The 13,801-nt window shown below is 52.7% G+C and overlaps 1 protein-coding gene across 1 annotated transcript; it reads right to left on the minus strand.

The window, feature by feature from the left end:
* Positions 1-9,254: 9,254 nt before the first annotated feature.
* Positions 9,255-12,745, minus strand: LOC147120807 (uncharacterized). The gene has a single exon (XM_085978817.1). It carries the CDS (start codon positions 12,417-12,419, stop codon positions 10,887-10,889), a length of 1,533 nt encoding a protein of 510 aa, XP_085834943.1. The 5' UTR covers positions 12,420-12,745; the 3' UTR covers positions 9,255-10,886.
* Between the last annotated feature and the right edge of the window lie 1,056 nt (positions 12,746-13,801).

Consider the following 13,801-nt stretch of genomic DNA (forward strand, 5'->3'; position numbering starts at 1 on the left):
TCCTACAAGCTGAATTTAGGGAGTTAGGAGCTAAATTGAAAAGTAGGACCTCAAAGGTAGTAATCTCTGGATTGCTACCAGTGCCACGAGCTAATAAGTTTAGAGAGAGTAAGATAGATAAGCTAAATACGTGGCTTGAGCAGTGGTGCAAGGGAGAGGGATTTAAATTCTTGAGGCATTGGAACCAGTTCTTGGGGAGGAGTGACCTGTACCAAGGGGACGGTCTACACCTGAACTGTGAGGGAGCCGATGTCCTCGGGGTAATATTTTCTAGGGCGGTTCGGGAGGATTTAAACTAATTTGGCAGGGGGATGGGAACCTAGGTAGTGGAAAAGAGGGAAGTCATATGAAGTTAGAAATAGATGGTAGAAAGGTGAGAAGCAATAAGCAAAGGAGAGAAACACAAAGGGCCAAACTAATTCATAATGAGAGTGTGAAAAAAGCAAGCCTGAAGGCTTTGTATCTTAATGCTAGAAGCATTAGGAACAAGGTGGATGAATTAGTTGTGGAAATAGAGGTAAACAAGTATGATTTGATTGGGATTACAGAAACGTGGCTGCAGGGTGGGCAAGGCTGGGAACTTAACATCCAGGGATATACAATATTTAGGAAGGATCGGCAAAAAGGTAGGGGAGGTGGGGTAGCATTGCTGGTAAAGGAGGGGATTAATGCAATGGAAAGGAAGGATATTAACTCGGATGAAACGGAATCTGTATGGGTAGAAATGAGAAATAGCAAGGGGAGGAAAACGTTAGTGGGTGTGATATATAGGCCTCCAAATAGTAATATGGAGGTGAGGGAAGGCATAAAAAGGGAAATTAGAGAAGCGTGCGATAAGAGCACAGCTGTCATCATGGGTGACTTTAATTTACATATTGATTGGACTACCCAAATTAGTAAAAATTCTGAGGAGGAGGAATTCCTGGAATGTTTTCGGGACGGTTATCTGGACCAATATGTCGAGGAGCCGACTCGAGATCAGGCCATTTTAGACTGGGTATTGTGCAATGAGAAGGGACTTATCAGCAATCTTCTTGTACGAGGCCCCTTGGGTCAGAGCGATCATAATATGATCGAGCTCTCAGTCGAGATGGAGAGTGAGGAAATTGAATCAGAGACTAAGGTCCAGAACTTAAATAAAGGGAATTACGAGGGTATGAGACGGGAATTGGGTAAGATTGATTGGGTGGTGTTTCTGGGGGGATTGACAGTGGACAGACAATGGCAAGCATTCAAAGATAGAATGGAAGAATTCCAGAACATGTTTATACCGGTTTGGCATAAAAATAAACCTAAAAAGGTGACTCAACCGTGGATAACGAGGGAAATTAGGGACAGCATAAAATCAAAAAAAAGGGCATATCAACTGGCAAAAAAAAGCACCAGACCGGAAGATTGGGGGCAGTGCAGGATACAGCAAAAGAGGACAAAGGGATTAATCAGGAAGGGGAAAATAGAATACGAAAGTAAACTTGCAGCAAACATAAAGACAGACTGCAAAAGCTTTTATCGGTATATCAGGAGGAAAAGACTGGTAAAATCCCAAGTCGGTCCCTTGCAGTCCGATTCGGGAGAATATATAATGGAGAATAAGGAAATGGCAGACCAATTAAACTCATACTTTGGTTCTGTATTCACAAAGGAGGACACAAATAACCTCCCAGGAATATCGACAAACATAGGGACTAATGAGAGGGAGGAGCTGACAGAAATTAGTATCTCTAGGGATATGGTGTTGGGTAAGTTGAGGGGACTGAAGGCCGACAAATCCCCGGGGCCTGATAAACTACATCCTAGGGTACTTAAGGAGGTGGCCCTGGAGATAGCAGATGCTCTAAGGATCATCTTCCGGAACTCCATTGACTCGGGAACAGTACCCGTGGATTGGAGGGTAGCTAATGTTACCCCAATATTTAAAAAGGGGGGTAGAGAGAAAGCAGGGAATTATAGACCAGTAAGCCTTACATCGGTTGTGGGCAAAATGCTAGAGTCCATTATTAAGGATAAAATAGCGGAGCACTTGACAAATGGGGAAAGGATCGGACAGAGTCAACATGGATTTACAAAGGGTAAATCGTGTTTGACTAATCTGCTGGAATTTTTTGAGGAAGTAACTGGTAAAATAGATGGGGGAGAGCCAGTGGATGTGGTGTACCTTGACTTCCAGAAAGCCTTCAATAAGGTTCCACACAAAAGATTATCATGCAAAATTAAGGCTCATGGGATTGGGGGCAAAGTATTAACGTGGATAGAGAACTGGCTGGCGGATAGAAAACAGAGAGTTGGAATAAACGGCTCGTTTTCGGAGTGGCAGGCAGTGACCAGCGGGGTGCCGCAAGGATCTGTCCTGGGACCCCAGCTGTTCACAATATATATAAATGATCTGGATCAGGGAATTGGATGCAATATTTCCAAATTCGCTGACGACACTAAACTAGGAGGAGGGGTGGGCTCTGATGAGGATGTCAGGAGGCTACAGTGCGATTTGGACAGGTTGGGGGAATGGGCGGATACGTGGCAGATGCACTATAATGTGGATAAATGCGAGGTTATCCACTTTGGGGGTAAAAACAGGAGGGTGGATTATTATCTAAATGGCAATAGATTGGGAGATGGGGAAGTGCAGAGGGACCTGGGTGTTCTTGTGCACCAGTCACTGAAGGAGAGCATGCAGGTGCAACAGGCGATTAAGAAGGCAAATGGTATGTTGGCCTTCATATCAAGGGGGTTCGAGTATAGGAATAGGGATACCTTACTACAGCTGTACAAGGTGCTGGTGAGACCGCATCTGGAGTATTGTGTACAGTTTTGGTCGCCCCATCTGCGGAAGGATGTTCTTGCCATGGAAAGAGTGCAGCGGCGATTCACCAGGCTGATACCTGGAATGGCGGGAATGACCTACGAGGAGAGATTGAATAGTTTGGGCTTGTACTCACTGGAGTTTAGAAGATTGAGAGGGGATCTCATCGAAACATATAAAATTATGGCAGGCCTGGACAGGTTGAATTCAGAGAGAATGTTTCCAATGGCAGGGGAGCACAGAACCAGGGGCCACAGTCTAAAAATAGCGGGCAAATCATTTAAAACAGAGATGAGGAAGAATTTCTTCACTCAAAGAGTGGTGAGCCTGTGGAATTCCCTGCCACAGAGGGCTGTGAAGGCTAATTCAATAAATATTTTCAAGAGAGAATTGGATATATTTCTGAAGGCTAAGGGGATTAAGGGTTACGGAGAAAAGGCGGGGACGGGGTACTGAACTGGTAAGATCAGCTATGATCTCAGACGAAGATCAGCCATGATCTCATTGAATGGCGGAGCAGGCTCGAAGGGCCGAATGGCCGACTCCTCTTCCTATCTCTATGTTATTTAGGTGGAGCATATTTTAAGAGGGGTGAATGTGGTGATTATTCCTTGTTTAGTAAAAGTATTGTGATTGGTTGTTTGTTAACTGCCTTGGGATATATGTTGTAATCTCATTGGTAGTTGATGATCACATGATGTGTTGTGGCCACCTTAAATTCAGTTCTTTTCCAGCTTTGGTTGGGACTGGATGTGGGAAGATGTGCTGCAGATTTTAAAGTTAATAAAGCCTAGCTTTGGAAGGCAAATCTATTCTTTATTTCAGAGGGGCAGTACTGAGGGAGCGCCGCACTGTCAGAGGGGCAGTACTAAGGGAGTGCTGCACTGTCAGAGGAGCAGTACTGAGGGAGCACTGCACTTTCGGAGGGGCAGTGCTGAGGGAGTGCCGCACTGTCAGGGGGGCAGTACTGAGGGAGTGTTGCACTGTCAGAGGGGCAGTACTGAGGGAGCGCCGCACTGTTGGAGGGTCAGTACTGAGGGAGCGCCGCACTGTCAGAGGGGCAGTACTGAGGGAGTGCTGCACTGTCGCAGAGGCAGTACTGAGGGAGCACTGCACTGTCGGAGGGGCAGTGCTGAGGGAGTGCTGCAATGTCGGAGGGACAGTACTGAGGGAGCGCCGCACTGTCAGAGGGGCAGTACTAAGGGAGTGCTGCACTGTCAGAGGAGCAGTACTGAGGGAGCACTGCACTTTCGGAGGGGCAGTGCTGAGGGAGTGCCGCACTGTCAGTGCAACACTCCCTCAGTACTGCCCCCCTGACAGTGCGGCACTCCCTCAGCACTGCCCCCCTGTCAGAGGGGCAGTACTGAGGGAGCGCCGCACTGTTGGAGGGTCAGTACTGAGGGAGCGCCGCACTGTCGGAGGGGCAGTACTGAGGGAGTGCTGCACTGTCGCAGAGGCAGTACTGAGGGAGCACTGCACTGTCGGAGGGGCAGTGCTGAGGGAGTGCTGCAATGTCGGAGGTACAGTACTGAGGGAGCGCCGCACTGTCGGAGGGGCAGTACTGAGGGAGTGCTGCACTGTCAGAGGGGCAGTACTGAGGGAGTGCTGCACTGTCGGAGGGGCAGTACTGAGGGAGCGCTGCAATGTCGGAGGGGCAGTACTGAGGGAGCGCCGCACTGTCAGAGGGGCAGTACTGAGGGAGTGCTGCACTGTTAGAGGGGCAGTACTGAGGGAGCACTGCACTTTCGGAGGGTCAGTACTGAGGGAGCACCACACTGTCGGAGGGGCAGTACTGAGGGAGCGCCGCACTGTCGGAGGGGCAGTACTGAGGGAGCGCCGCACTGTCAGAGGGGCAGTACTGAGGGAGCGCCGCACTGTCAGAGGGGCAGTACTGAGGGAGCGCCACACTGTCGGAGGGGCAGTACTGAGGAAGTGCCACACTGTCGGAGAGGCATTACTGAGGGAGTGCTGCACTGTCAGAGGGGCAGTCTTGAGGGAACGCCGCACTGTCAGTGGGGCAGTACTGAGGAAGCGCCACACTGTCAGAGGGGCAGTACTGAGGAAGTGCCACACTGTCGGAGAGGCAGTACTGAGGGAGTGCTGCACTGTCAGAGGGGCAGTCCTGAGGGAGCTGCTGATTTTCCGGGTCTGCGCCAATTTACCGTTTTCCTCCTATGTTCCAATAGATTCGACTTGCCTCGATTTGTTGACAGTAATTATATTTTATTCAGTGAAAGAGAGAGATTGATACATTACAGCACCTGAGCAGTAGTCAAACAAAGCACAATCAAGGTATCTATTACTTGTTGGGCCCTGGGTAGAAGACGCAATCTCCACGGGTCAACCCCAGTCAGCCCGGGCCTCTCATGTGTAACCCCTTGTTCTGCCAGGAATACATCTTTAACTTCGCCAACCAAGGCCCAGCACTTCGGTCTCTTCCATTTTAAAATCTAACCTAGTCTACCCAGGGCATCTAACAGTAGGGTTTACAAGTATGATTATAATTGCAGCAATAACATAATGAAATCATTAAACTAAAATTAGCAATAGAATCAACTGATTTAGTTCAGGTTAGTTAGTAGGGAGACACAGAAATGAAGATTTCCTCCTTTCTTACAGAGCACCGCACTGTCGGAGGGGCAGTACTGAGGGATTTTTTTTATTCATTGATGGGATGTGGGCGTCGCTGGCAAGGCCTGCATTTAGTGCCCATCCCTAATTGCCCTTGAGAAGGTGGTGGTGAGCCGCCTTCTTGAACCGCTGCAGTCCATATGGTGTAGGTACACCCACAATGCTGTTAGGAAGGGAGTTCCAGGATTTTGGCCCAGAGACAGTGAAGGAACGGCGATACAGGTCCAAGTCAGGATGGTATGTGGCTTGGAGGGGAACTTGTAGGTGGTGATGTTCCCATGCGTCTGCTGCCCTTGTGGTAGAGGTCGCGGGTTTGGAAGGTGCTGCTGAAGGAGCTTTGGCGAGTTGCTGCAGTGCATCTTGTAGATGGTACACACTGCAGCCACAGTGCGCCGGTGGTGGAGGGAGTGAATGTTGAAGGTGCTGGATGGAGTGCCAATCAAGCGGGCTGCTTTATCCTGAATGGTGTCGAGCTTCTTGAGTGTTGTTGGAGCTGCACTCATCCAGGCAAGTGGAGAGTATTCCATCACACTCCTGACTTGTGCCTTGTAGATGGTGAAAAGGCTTTGGGGAGTCAGGAGGTGAGACACTCGCCGCAGAATTCCCAGCCTCTGGCCTGCTCTTGTAGCCACAGTATTTATATGGCTGGTCCAGTTCAGTTTCTGATCAATGGTAACTCCCCGGATGTTGATAGTGGGGGATTCAGCGATGATAATGCCATTGAATGTCAAGGGGAGATGGTTAGAGTCTCGCTTGTTGGAGATGGTCATTGCCTGGCACTTGTGTGGTGCGAATGTTACTTGCCACTTGTCAGCCCAAGTCTGAATGTTGTCCAGGTCTTGCTGCATATGGACACGGACTGCGTCAGTATCTGACGAGTCTCGAATGGTGCTGAACAGTGTGCAATCATCAGCGAACATCCCCACTTCTGACCTTATGATGGAGGGAACGTCATTGTTGAAACAGCTGAAGATGGTTGGGCCTAGGACACTGCCCTGAGGAACTATTGCAGTGATGTCATGTGATTGAGATGAATGACCTCCAACAACCACAGCCAACTTCCTTTGTGCTAGGTATGATTCCAACCAATGGAGAGTTTTCCCCTTGATTCCCATTGACTTCAGTTTTGCTAGGGCTCCTTGATGCCACACTCGATCAAATGCCGCACTGATGGAGGGGCAGTACTGAGGGAGCGCTGCACTGTCGGAGAGGCAGTACTGAGGGAGCGCCGCACTGTCGGAGGGTCAGTATTGAGGGAGTGACGCACTGTCGGAGGGGCAGTACTGAGGGAGTGCTGCACTGTCGGAGGGGCAGTACTGAGGGAGTGCTGCACTGTCGGAGGGGCACTACTGAGGGAGTGCTGCACTGGCGGAGGGGCAGTACTGAGAGAGCGCCGCACTGTCGCAGGGGCAGTACTGATGGAGCTTCTTCTTCTTAGGCAGTCCCTCGGAACCGAGGATGACTTGCTTCCACATTAAAAATGAGTTCTCAGGTGACTGATGAGTCCAATGCGGGACCTACAGTCTCTGTCACAGGTGGGGCAGACGGTGGTTGAAGGGGCAGGTGGGTGGGGTGCTTGGGTTGACGTGCGTTCCTTGTGCTGCCTGCGCTTGGCTTCCGCTTGTTCCCGGCGAAGAGATTCGAGGTGTTCGGCGCCTTCCCGGATGCTTCTCCTCCACTTTGTGCGGTCTTGGGCCAGGGATTCCCAGGTGTCGGTGGGGATGTTACACTTTTTCAAGGAGGCTTTGAGGGTGTCCTTGAAGCGTTTCCTCTGCCCACCTGGGGCTCTCTTGCCGTGCTGGAGCTTCGAGTAGAGCGCTTGTTTTGGGAGTCTCGTATCGGGCATGCGGACAATGTGACCCGTCCATCGGAGCTGATTGAGCGTGGTCAGAGCTTCGATGCTGGGGATGTTGGCCTGAGCAAGAACACTGATGTTGGTGCGCCTATCCTGCCAATGGATTTGCAGGATCTTGTGGAGGCAGCATTGGTGGTACCTCTCCAGTGCTTTGAGGTGCTTGCTGTACATGGTCCATGTCTCTGAGGCATACAGCAGGGCGGGTATCACTGCTGCTCTGTAGACTATGAGCTTAGTGCTGGGTTTGAGGTCCTGGTCTTCAAACACTCTCTTCCTCAGGCGACTGAAGGCTGCACTGGCACACTGAAGGTGGTGTTGGACTTCGTCGTCGACGTCTGCCCTTGTTGACAGTAGGCTCCCGAGGTATGGAAAGTGGTCCACGTTTTCCAAGGCTTTGTCGTGGATTTTGATAATCGGGGGGTAGTACTGTGTGGTGGGGGCAGGTTGGTAGAGGACCTTTGTCTTACGGATGTTTAGTGTATGGCCCATGCTCTCGTATGCTTTGGTGAAGGTGTTGACGAAGGTTTGGAGTTCGACCTCCGAGTGAGCGCAGACGCAAGCATCGTCTGCGTACTGTAATTCGACGACAGAGGATGGGACGACCTTGGATCTGGACTGGAGGCGACGGAGGTTGAACAGTTTCCCGTTTGTTCTGTAAATTAGCTCCACTCCAGTGGGGAGCTTACTGAGGGTGAGATGGAGCATTAGAGCAAGGAAGATCGAGAAGGGTGTTGGTGCGATGACACAGCCTGGCTTGACCCCGGTTCGTACGTGAATTGGGTCTGTGGTGGAACCATTACTTAGGATCACGGCTTGCATGTCGTCGTGAAGCAGGCGAAGGATAGTGACAAACTTTTGAGGGCAGCCAAATTTGAGGAGGACACTCCATAATCCCTCACAGTTGACAGTGTCGAAGGCCTTTGTGAGATCAAAGAAGGCCATGTATAAGCGGTTGGTGCTGTTCCCTGCATTCCTCTTGTAAATGAGGGGCAGTACTGAGGGAGCGCCGCACTGTCAGTGGGGCACCACTGAGGGAGCGGCGCACTGTGGGAGTGGCTGTACTGAGGGAGCGCTGCTCTGTCGGAGGGAAAGTACTGAGGGAGCACCGCACTGTGGGAGGGGCAGTACTGAGGGAGCGCTGCCCTGTCAGAGGGGCAGTACTGAGGGAGTGCTGCACTGTGGGAGGGGCAGTACTGAGGGAGCGCTGCACTGTCGGAGGGGCAGTACTGAGGGAGCACTGCACTGTCGGAGAGGCAGTACTGAGGGAGCACTGCACTGTCGAATGGGCACTACTGAGGGAGCGCTGCACTGTGGGAGTGGCAGTACTGAGGGAGCGCTGCACTGTCGAATGGGCACTAATGAGGGAGTGCTTCACTGTGGGAGTGGCAGTACTGAGGGAGCGCTGCACTGTCGGAGAGGCAGTACTGAGGGAACGCCGCACTGCCGGAGGGGCAGTACTGAGGGAGCGCTGCACTGTGGGAGGGGCAGTACTGAGGGAGAGCCGCACTGTGGGAGGGGCAGTACTGAGGGAGCGCCGCACTGTCGGAGGGGCAGTACTGAGGGAGCGCTGCACTGTGAGAGGGGCAGTACTGAGGGAGCGTCACACTGTCAGAGGGGCAGTACTGAGGGAGCGCCGCACTGTGGAAGGGACAGTACTGAGGGAGCGCTGCACTGTGGGAGGGGCAGTACTGAGGGAGCGCCACACTGTCAGAGGGGCAGTACTGAGGGAGCGCCGCACTGTGGAAGGGACAGTACTGAGGGAGCGCCACACTGTCAGAGGGGCAGTACTGAGGGAGCGCTGCACAGTCAGAGGGTCAGTACTGAGAGATCCCATGGCCACTATCTCAAAGTAGAGCAGGGGAGTTGTTTGACTGTTTCTATACTTTTGGTGAATTTCATAACTGTGTAAAGTTGATGGTTAAAGTATTTAAAACTGCGAGAGGAGGAAATTAATCAGTGGCACAGATAATCGTAAAAATCAGATTAATGTGATTAATTTTTTTTCAGATTTCAATATAAGCTTAAAAGGGACAGAGAAAGCAAACACCAATCAAACATGATCAATTGATGACTATTCTGTCTGATTGGATCTTCCAGAATCCTTCAAAACTTTGCAGTAATTCAATCAAAGAATTCTCCGGACCTGCCCGCGGGATTTAATCAGAACTTTCACATTCCCTCACCTCAAATGGAAGGTCACCGGAATTCCAGGGGTTGGGAGAGGAGGTTGATGATTGGATTGGAGTTTCCAGGGGTTGGGAGAGGATGTTAATGATTGGATTGGAGATTCCAGGTGTTGGGAGAGGAGGTTGATGATTGGATTGGAGATTCCAGGGGTTGGGAGAGGTGGTTGATGATTGGATTGGAGATTCCAGGGGTTGGGAGAGGTGGTTGATGATTGGATTGGAGATTCCAGAGGTTGGGAGAGGAGGTTGATGATTGGGTTGGAGATTCCAGGGGTTGGGAGAGGAGGTTGATGATTGCATTGGAGATTCCAGGGGTTGGGAGAGGTGGTTGATGATTGGATTGGAGATTCCAGAGGTTGGGAGAGGTGGTTGATGATTGGATTGGAGATTCCAGGGATTGGGAGAGGTGGTTGATGATTGGATTGGAGATTCCAGGGGTTGGGAGAGGTGGTTGATGATTGGATTGGAGATTCCAGAGGTTGGGAGAGGTGGTTGATGATTGGGTTGGAGATTCCAGGGGTTGGGAGAGGAGGTTGATGATTGCATTGGAGATTCCAGGGGTTGGGAGAGGTGGTTGATGATTGGATTGGAGATTCCAGAGGTTGGGAGAGGTGGTTGATGATTGGATTGGAGATTCCAGGGATTGGGAGAGGTGGTTGATGATTGGATTGGAGATTCCAGGGGTTGGGAGAGGTGGTTGATGATTGGATTGGAGATTCCAGAGGTTGGGAGAGGTGGTTGATGATTGGATTGGAGATTCCAGGGATTGGGAGAGGTGGTTGATGATTGGATTGGAGATTCCAGGGGTTGGGAGAGGTGGTTGATGATTGGATTGGAGATTCCAGGGGTTGGGAGAAGAGGTTGATAAGAACATAAGAACATAAGAAATAGGAGCAGGAGTAGGCCAATCGGCCCCTCGAGCCTGCTCCGCCATTCAATAAGATCATGGCTGATCTGATCCTAACCGCCAATCCACTATCACAGAACCATCTCCTGAATCTAACAGAATTAGACACATGAAATAGGAGCAGGATCAGGCTACACGGCCCCTGGGCCCGCTCCGCTACCCACAGGGCCATGACCGATCCGAACCTAGGCTCATGTCCAAATTCCTGCCCGCTCCCCGTAACCCTTAATTGGATTGGATTGGAGATTCCAGGGGTTGGGAGAAGAGGTTGATGATTGGATTGGAGATTCCAGGGGTTGGGAGAGGTGGTTGATGATTGGATTGGAGATTCCAGGGGTTGGGAGAGGAGGTTGATGATTGGATTGGAGATTCCAGGGGTTGGGAGAGGTGGTTGGTGATTGGATTGGAGATTCCAGGGGTTGGGAGAGGTGGTTGATGATTGGATTGGAGATTCCAGGGGTTGGTCACTCGCACAGCTGAGAATATGTTTCATTGCAGGATTTCCATTCACTTCCTGGGCAGCAGCAGGTCTGTAAGTTTAGCAATGGCTTCACTTCCCTGCTGGGCATTCTTCTGAAGTTGCTCCTGATTCACAGCGGCCCTGTGATGGATTTCCTTTCTTGCTTCGTCACATTTATCCTGGACCTTCTTAAACTTGTATTCAGACCCCTGCCCGCCCAGCAATGAGCTCAGCTCGCCCAGTTGACCTGCAAGGTACTTGTCGTGAATCTCCACATAGGTTTTTGACATGTCACCGATGTGGGTCATGATGCTGACTGCCTGGGACACTTGAAAGTTCATCATCTGACTACTGGCTAACGCACCTGGAGCACCCTGCGTGCCTTCACCACTCACCGCACTAAGTCTCTTAAATGTCTTCTGGCAACCTTCAGTTAATTTTGGTATGATATGAATGAAGTTGATCATCTCTGACCAGTTGGACTTGATGCTCCCCAGTGCCCCAAGCCCTTTAGCCATCAACGCTACACGTGTGCTGATATCCATCTCTTGTGCCTGATTGTTCTTTATCTCTCTCAACAACGTCTCACTCTCATCACACGAACTTTTCATATTTTGGTGACATTCATTGTACATTTTTTGCGACTCCTCCAACTGGGATTGGACTTCCTTGATCTTCAGTGAGGCTTCCTCTCTAACCTTGCTGAGGAAACTGCTGATTTCAGGGTTTGATTCAGAGGATTCTTTGTCTTTCAGCTCAGACACCAGTTGTATGAGAAAGATCAACCCTTTCCCCAGCTCCACCACCAGAAGCACTGGGCTGGTCACATTGCTCAAAAGATCAACAATCTTTGGGAGAAGCTTCTTAATCTGTTTCAGTCCTTCCAAACAGAACTGATCAATGAGAGCACTCGCCCTTACATTGTCGTATTCACTGGTGACTTCCTCACGTTTTCGGGAAGCCTCGATCCATTGCTTCTGTAAATTGCACTTCTTCTCCTCTACTAACTCATTCTTCTGTTGTGTTTCCGACAGGACTTTCCTTACTTCCCCCAGCTTATCCTGGCTGATACTCTGGGAATCTGTACAGGTCTCCAGCAGCTCACTCAGTAGATCGCTGAGATTGGAGAGCTCCTTTTCCACAGATTCGGCACATGTTTTGGATTTGTCTGCACAAACCCGAATGTTCTGCAGCTGCTTGGGAAGGTCTTTGTTCAGAGATGTCCCTTCACCCACATTCTTCACATGGACAAGGAGGTCCTCACAACACATGCGGATTTTGTTCAGATTAGTGCGGGTCTGTTGAAACGAGTTTACGGTTTGGTTGCAAACCTCCATCAGGCACCTCTTGAATGAATCTGGACGTTTAAACAGGGATTTCTTGCCTGCACTGCCTTGGTTTAGTTTGAAGTCCTCCATCCTCGTAGCCAGATGCACCAGTTCACCCAAAATAGCGACAGATGTGGGTGCTGGCATCAGAAACTTCTCCCAATTGACCTGGGACTGCACCATCACATCAAAGCAAAGGGACACTTGCTGTTGGCTGTGGAGCTCGGTCACGTGACACTGCTTGTCCGACATGCTGATGTTTCCTGCAATGAGAATTCGCACAACTGGATTGGCTCAAACATTAACAGTTCTGTTATTGGAGAGAGAGGGTTCACATCAGAACAGGCCAGTAGTCAGCCTTGTACAACACAAAGACCACCTTTCAGCCTTGCTGTGCTGACTTAGATGATATAGGGCATGGTGAGGGCACGACAATTGGGCTCATTGACCTGGGCAAGGGAGGGGAAGATTTCTGAGCACCGTCCCGTGACTGCTGAGGGCATCAGCGTTGGGCGCGGTTATCAATAATCCAACAACATGCTGATACTCAGAGCTTCTTCTGTTCAGGTGGACCAGCACACCCATCCCCCGTCCCCCCCGTCCCCCCACACCCGTCCCCCCCACACCCGTCCCCCGTCCCCCCCACACCCGTCCCCCCCACACCCGTCCCCCCCACACCCGTCCCCCGTCCCCCCCACACCCGTCCCCCCCACACCCGTCCCCCCCACACCCGTCCCCCCCACACCCGTCCCCCGTCCCCCCCACACCCGTCCCCCCCACACCCGTCCCCCGTCCCCCCACACCCGTCCCCCCCACACCCGTCCCCTGTCCCCCCCACACCCGTCCCCCGTCCCCCCCACACCCGTCCCCCGTCCCCCCCACACCCGTCCCCCCCACACCCATCCCCCCCACACCCGTCCCCCGTCCCCCCCACACCCGTCCCCCGTCCCCCCCACACCCGTCCCCCGTCCCCCCCACACCCGTCCCCCGTCCCCCCCACACCCGTCCCCCGTCCCCCCCACACCCGCCCCCCGTCCCCCCCACACCCGTCCCCCGTCCCCCCCACACCCGTCCCCCGTCCCCCCCACACCCGTCCCCCGTCCCCCCCACACCCGTCCCCCGTCCCCCCCACACCCGTCCCCCGTCCCCCCCACACCCGTCCCCCGTCCCCCCCACACCCGTCCCCCCCACACCCGTCCCCCGTCCCCCCCACACCCGTCCCCCCCACACCCGTCCCCCCCACACCCGTCCCCCCCCCACACCCGTCCCCCCCACACCCGTCCCCCGTCCCCCCCACACCCGTCCCCCGTCCCCCCCACACCCGTCCCCCCCACACCCATCCCCCCCACTCGCGTCCCCTGTCCCCCCCACACCCATCCCCCCCACTCCCGTCCCCAGTCCCCCCCACACCCATCCCCGTCTCCCCCGCCCCCCCCACACCCGTCCCCCATCCCCCTCCACACCCATTCCCCTGTCCCCCCCACACCCATCCCCCCCACTCGCGTCCCCCGTCCGCCCCACACCCGCCCCAGTCCGCCCCACACCCATCCCCGTCTCCCTCGTTTCCCCCCACACCCATCCCCCATCCCCCCCACACCCATTCCCCTGTCCCCCCCACACCCAATCCCCCGTTG

Source organism: Somniosus microcephalus, chromosome 3 (genome assembly GCF_052327205.1).
Source record: "Somniosus microcephalus isolate GS21.2 chromosome 3, FLI_Smic_1.0, whole genome shotgun sequence".
NCBI classification, from domain to species: domain Eukaryota; kingdom Metazoa; phylum Chordata; class Chondrichthyes; order Squaliformes; family Somniosidae; genus Somniosus; species Somniosus microcephalus.

Bases quoted from the DNA above. Each gene is read 5' to 3' on its own strand.
- LOC147120807 (XM_085978817.1), bottom strand. From the start codon at position 12,419: ATGTCGGACAAGCAGTGTCACGTGACCGAGCTCCACAGCCAACAGCAA.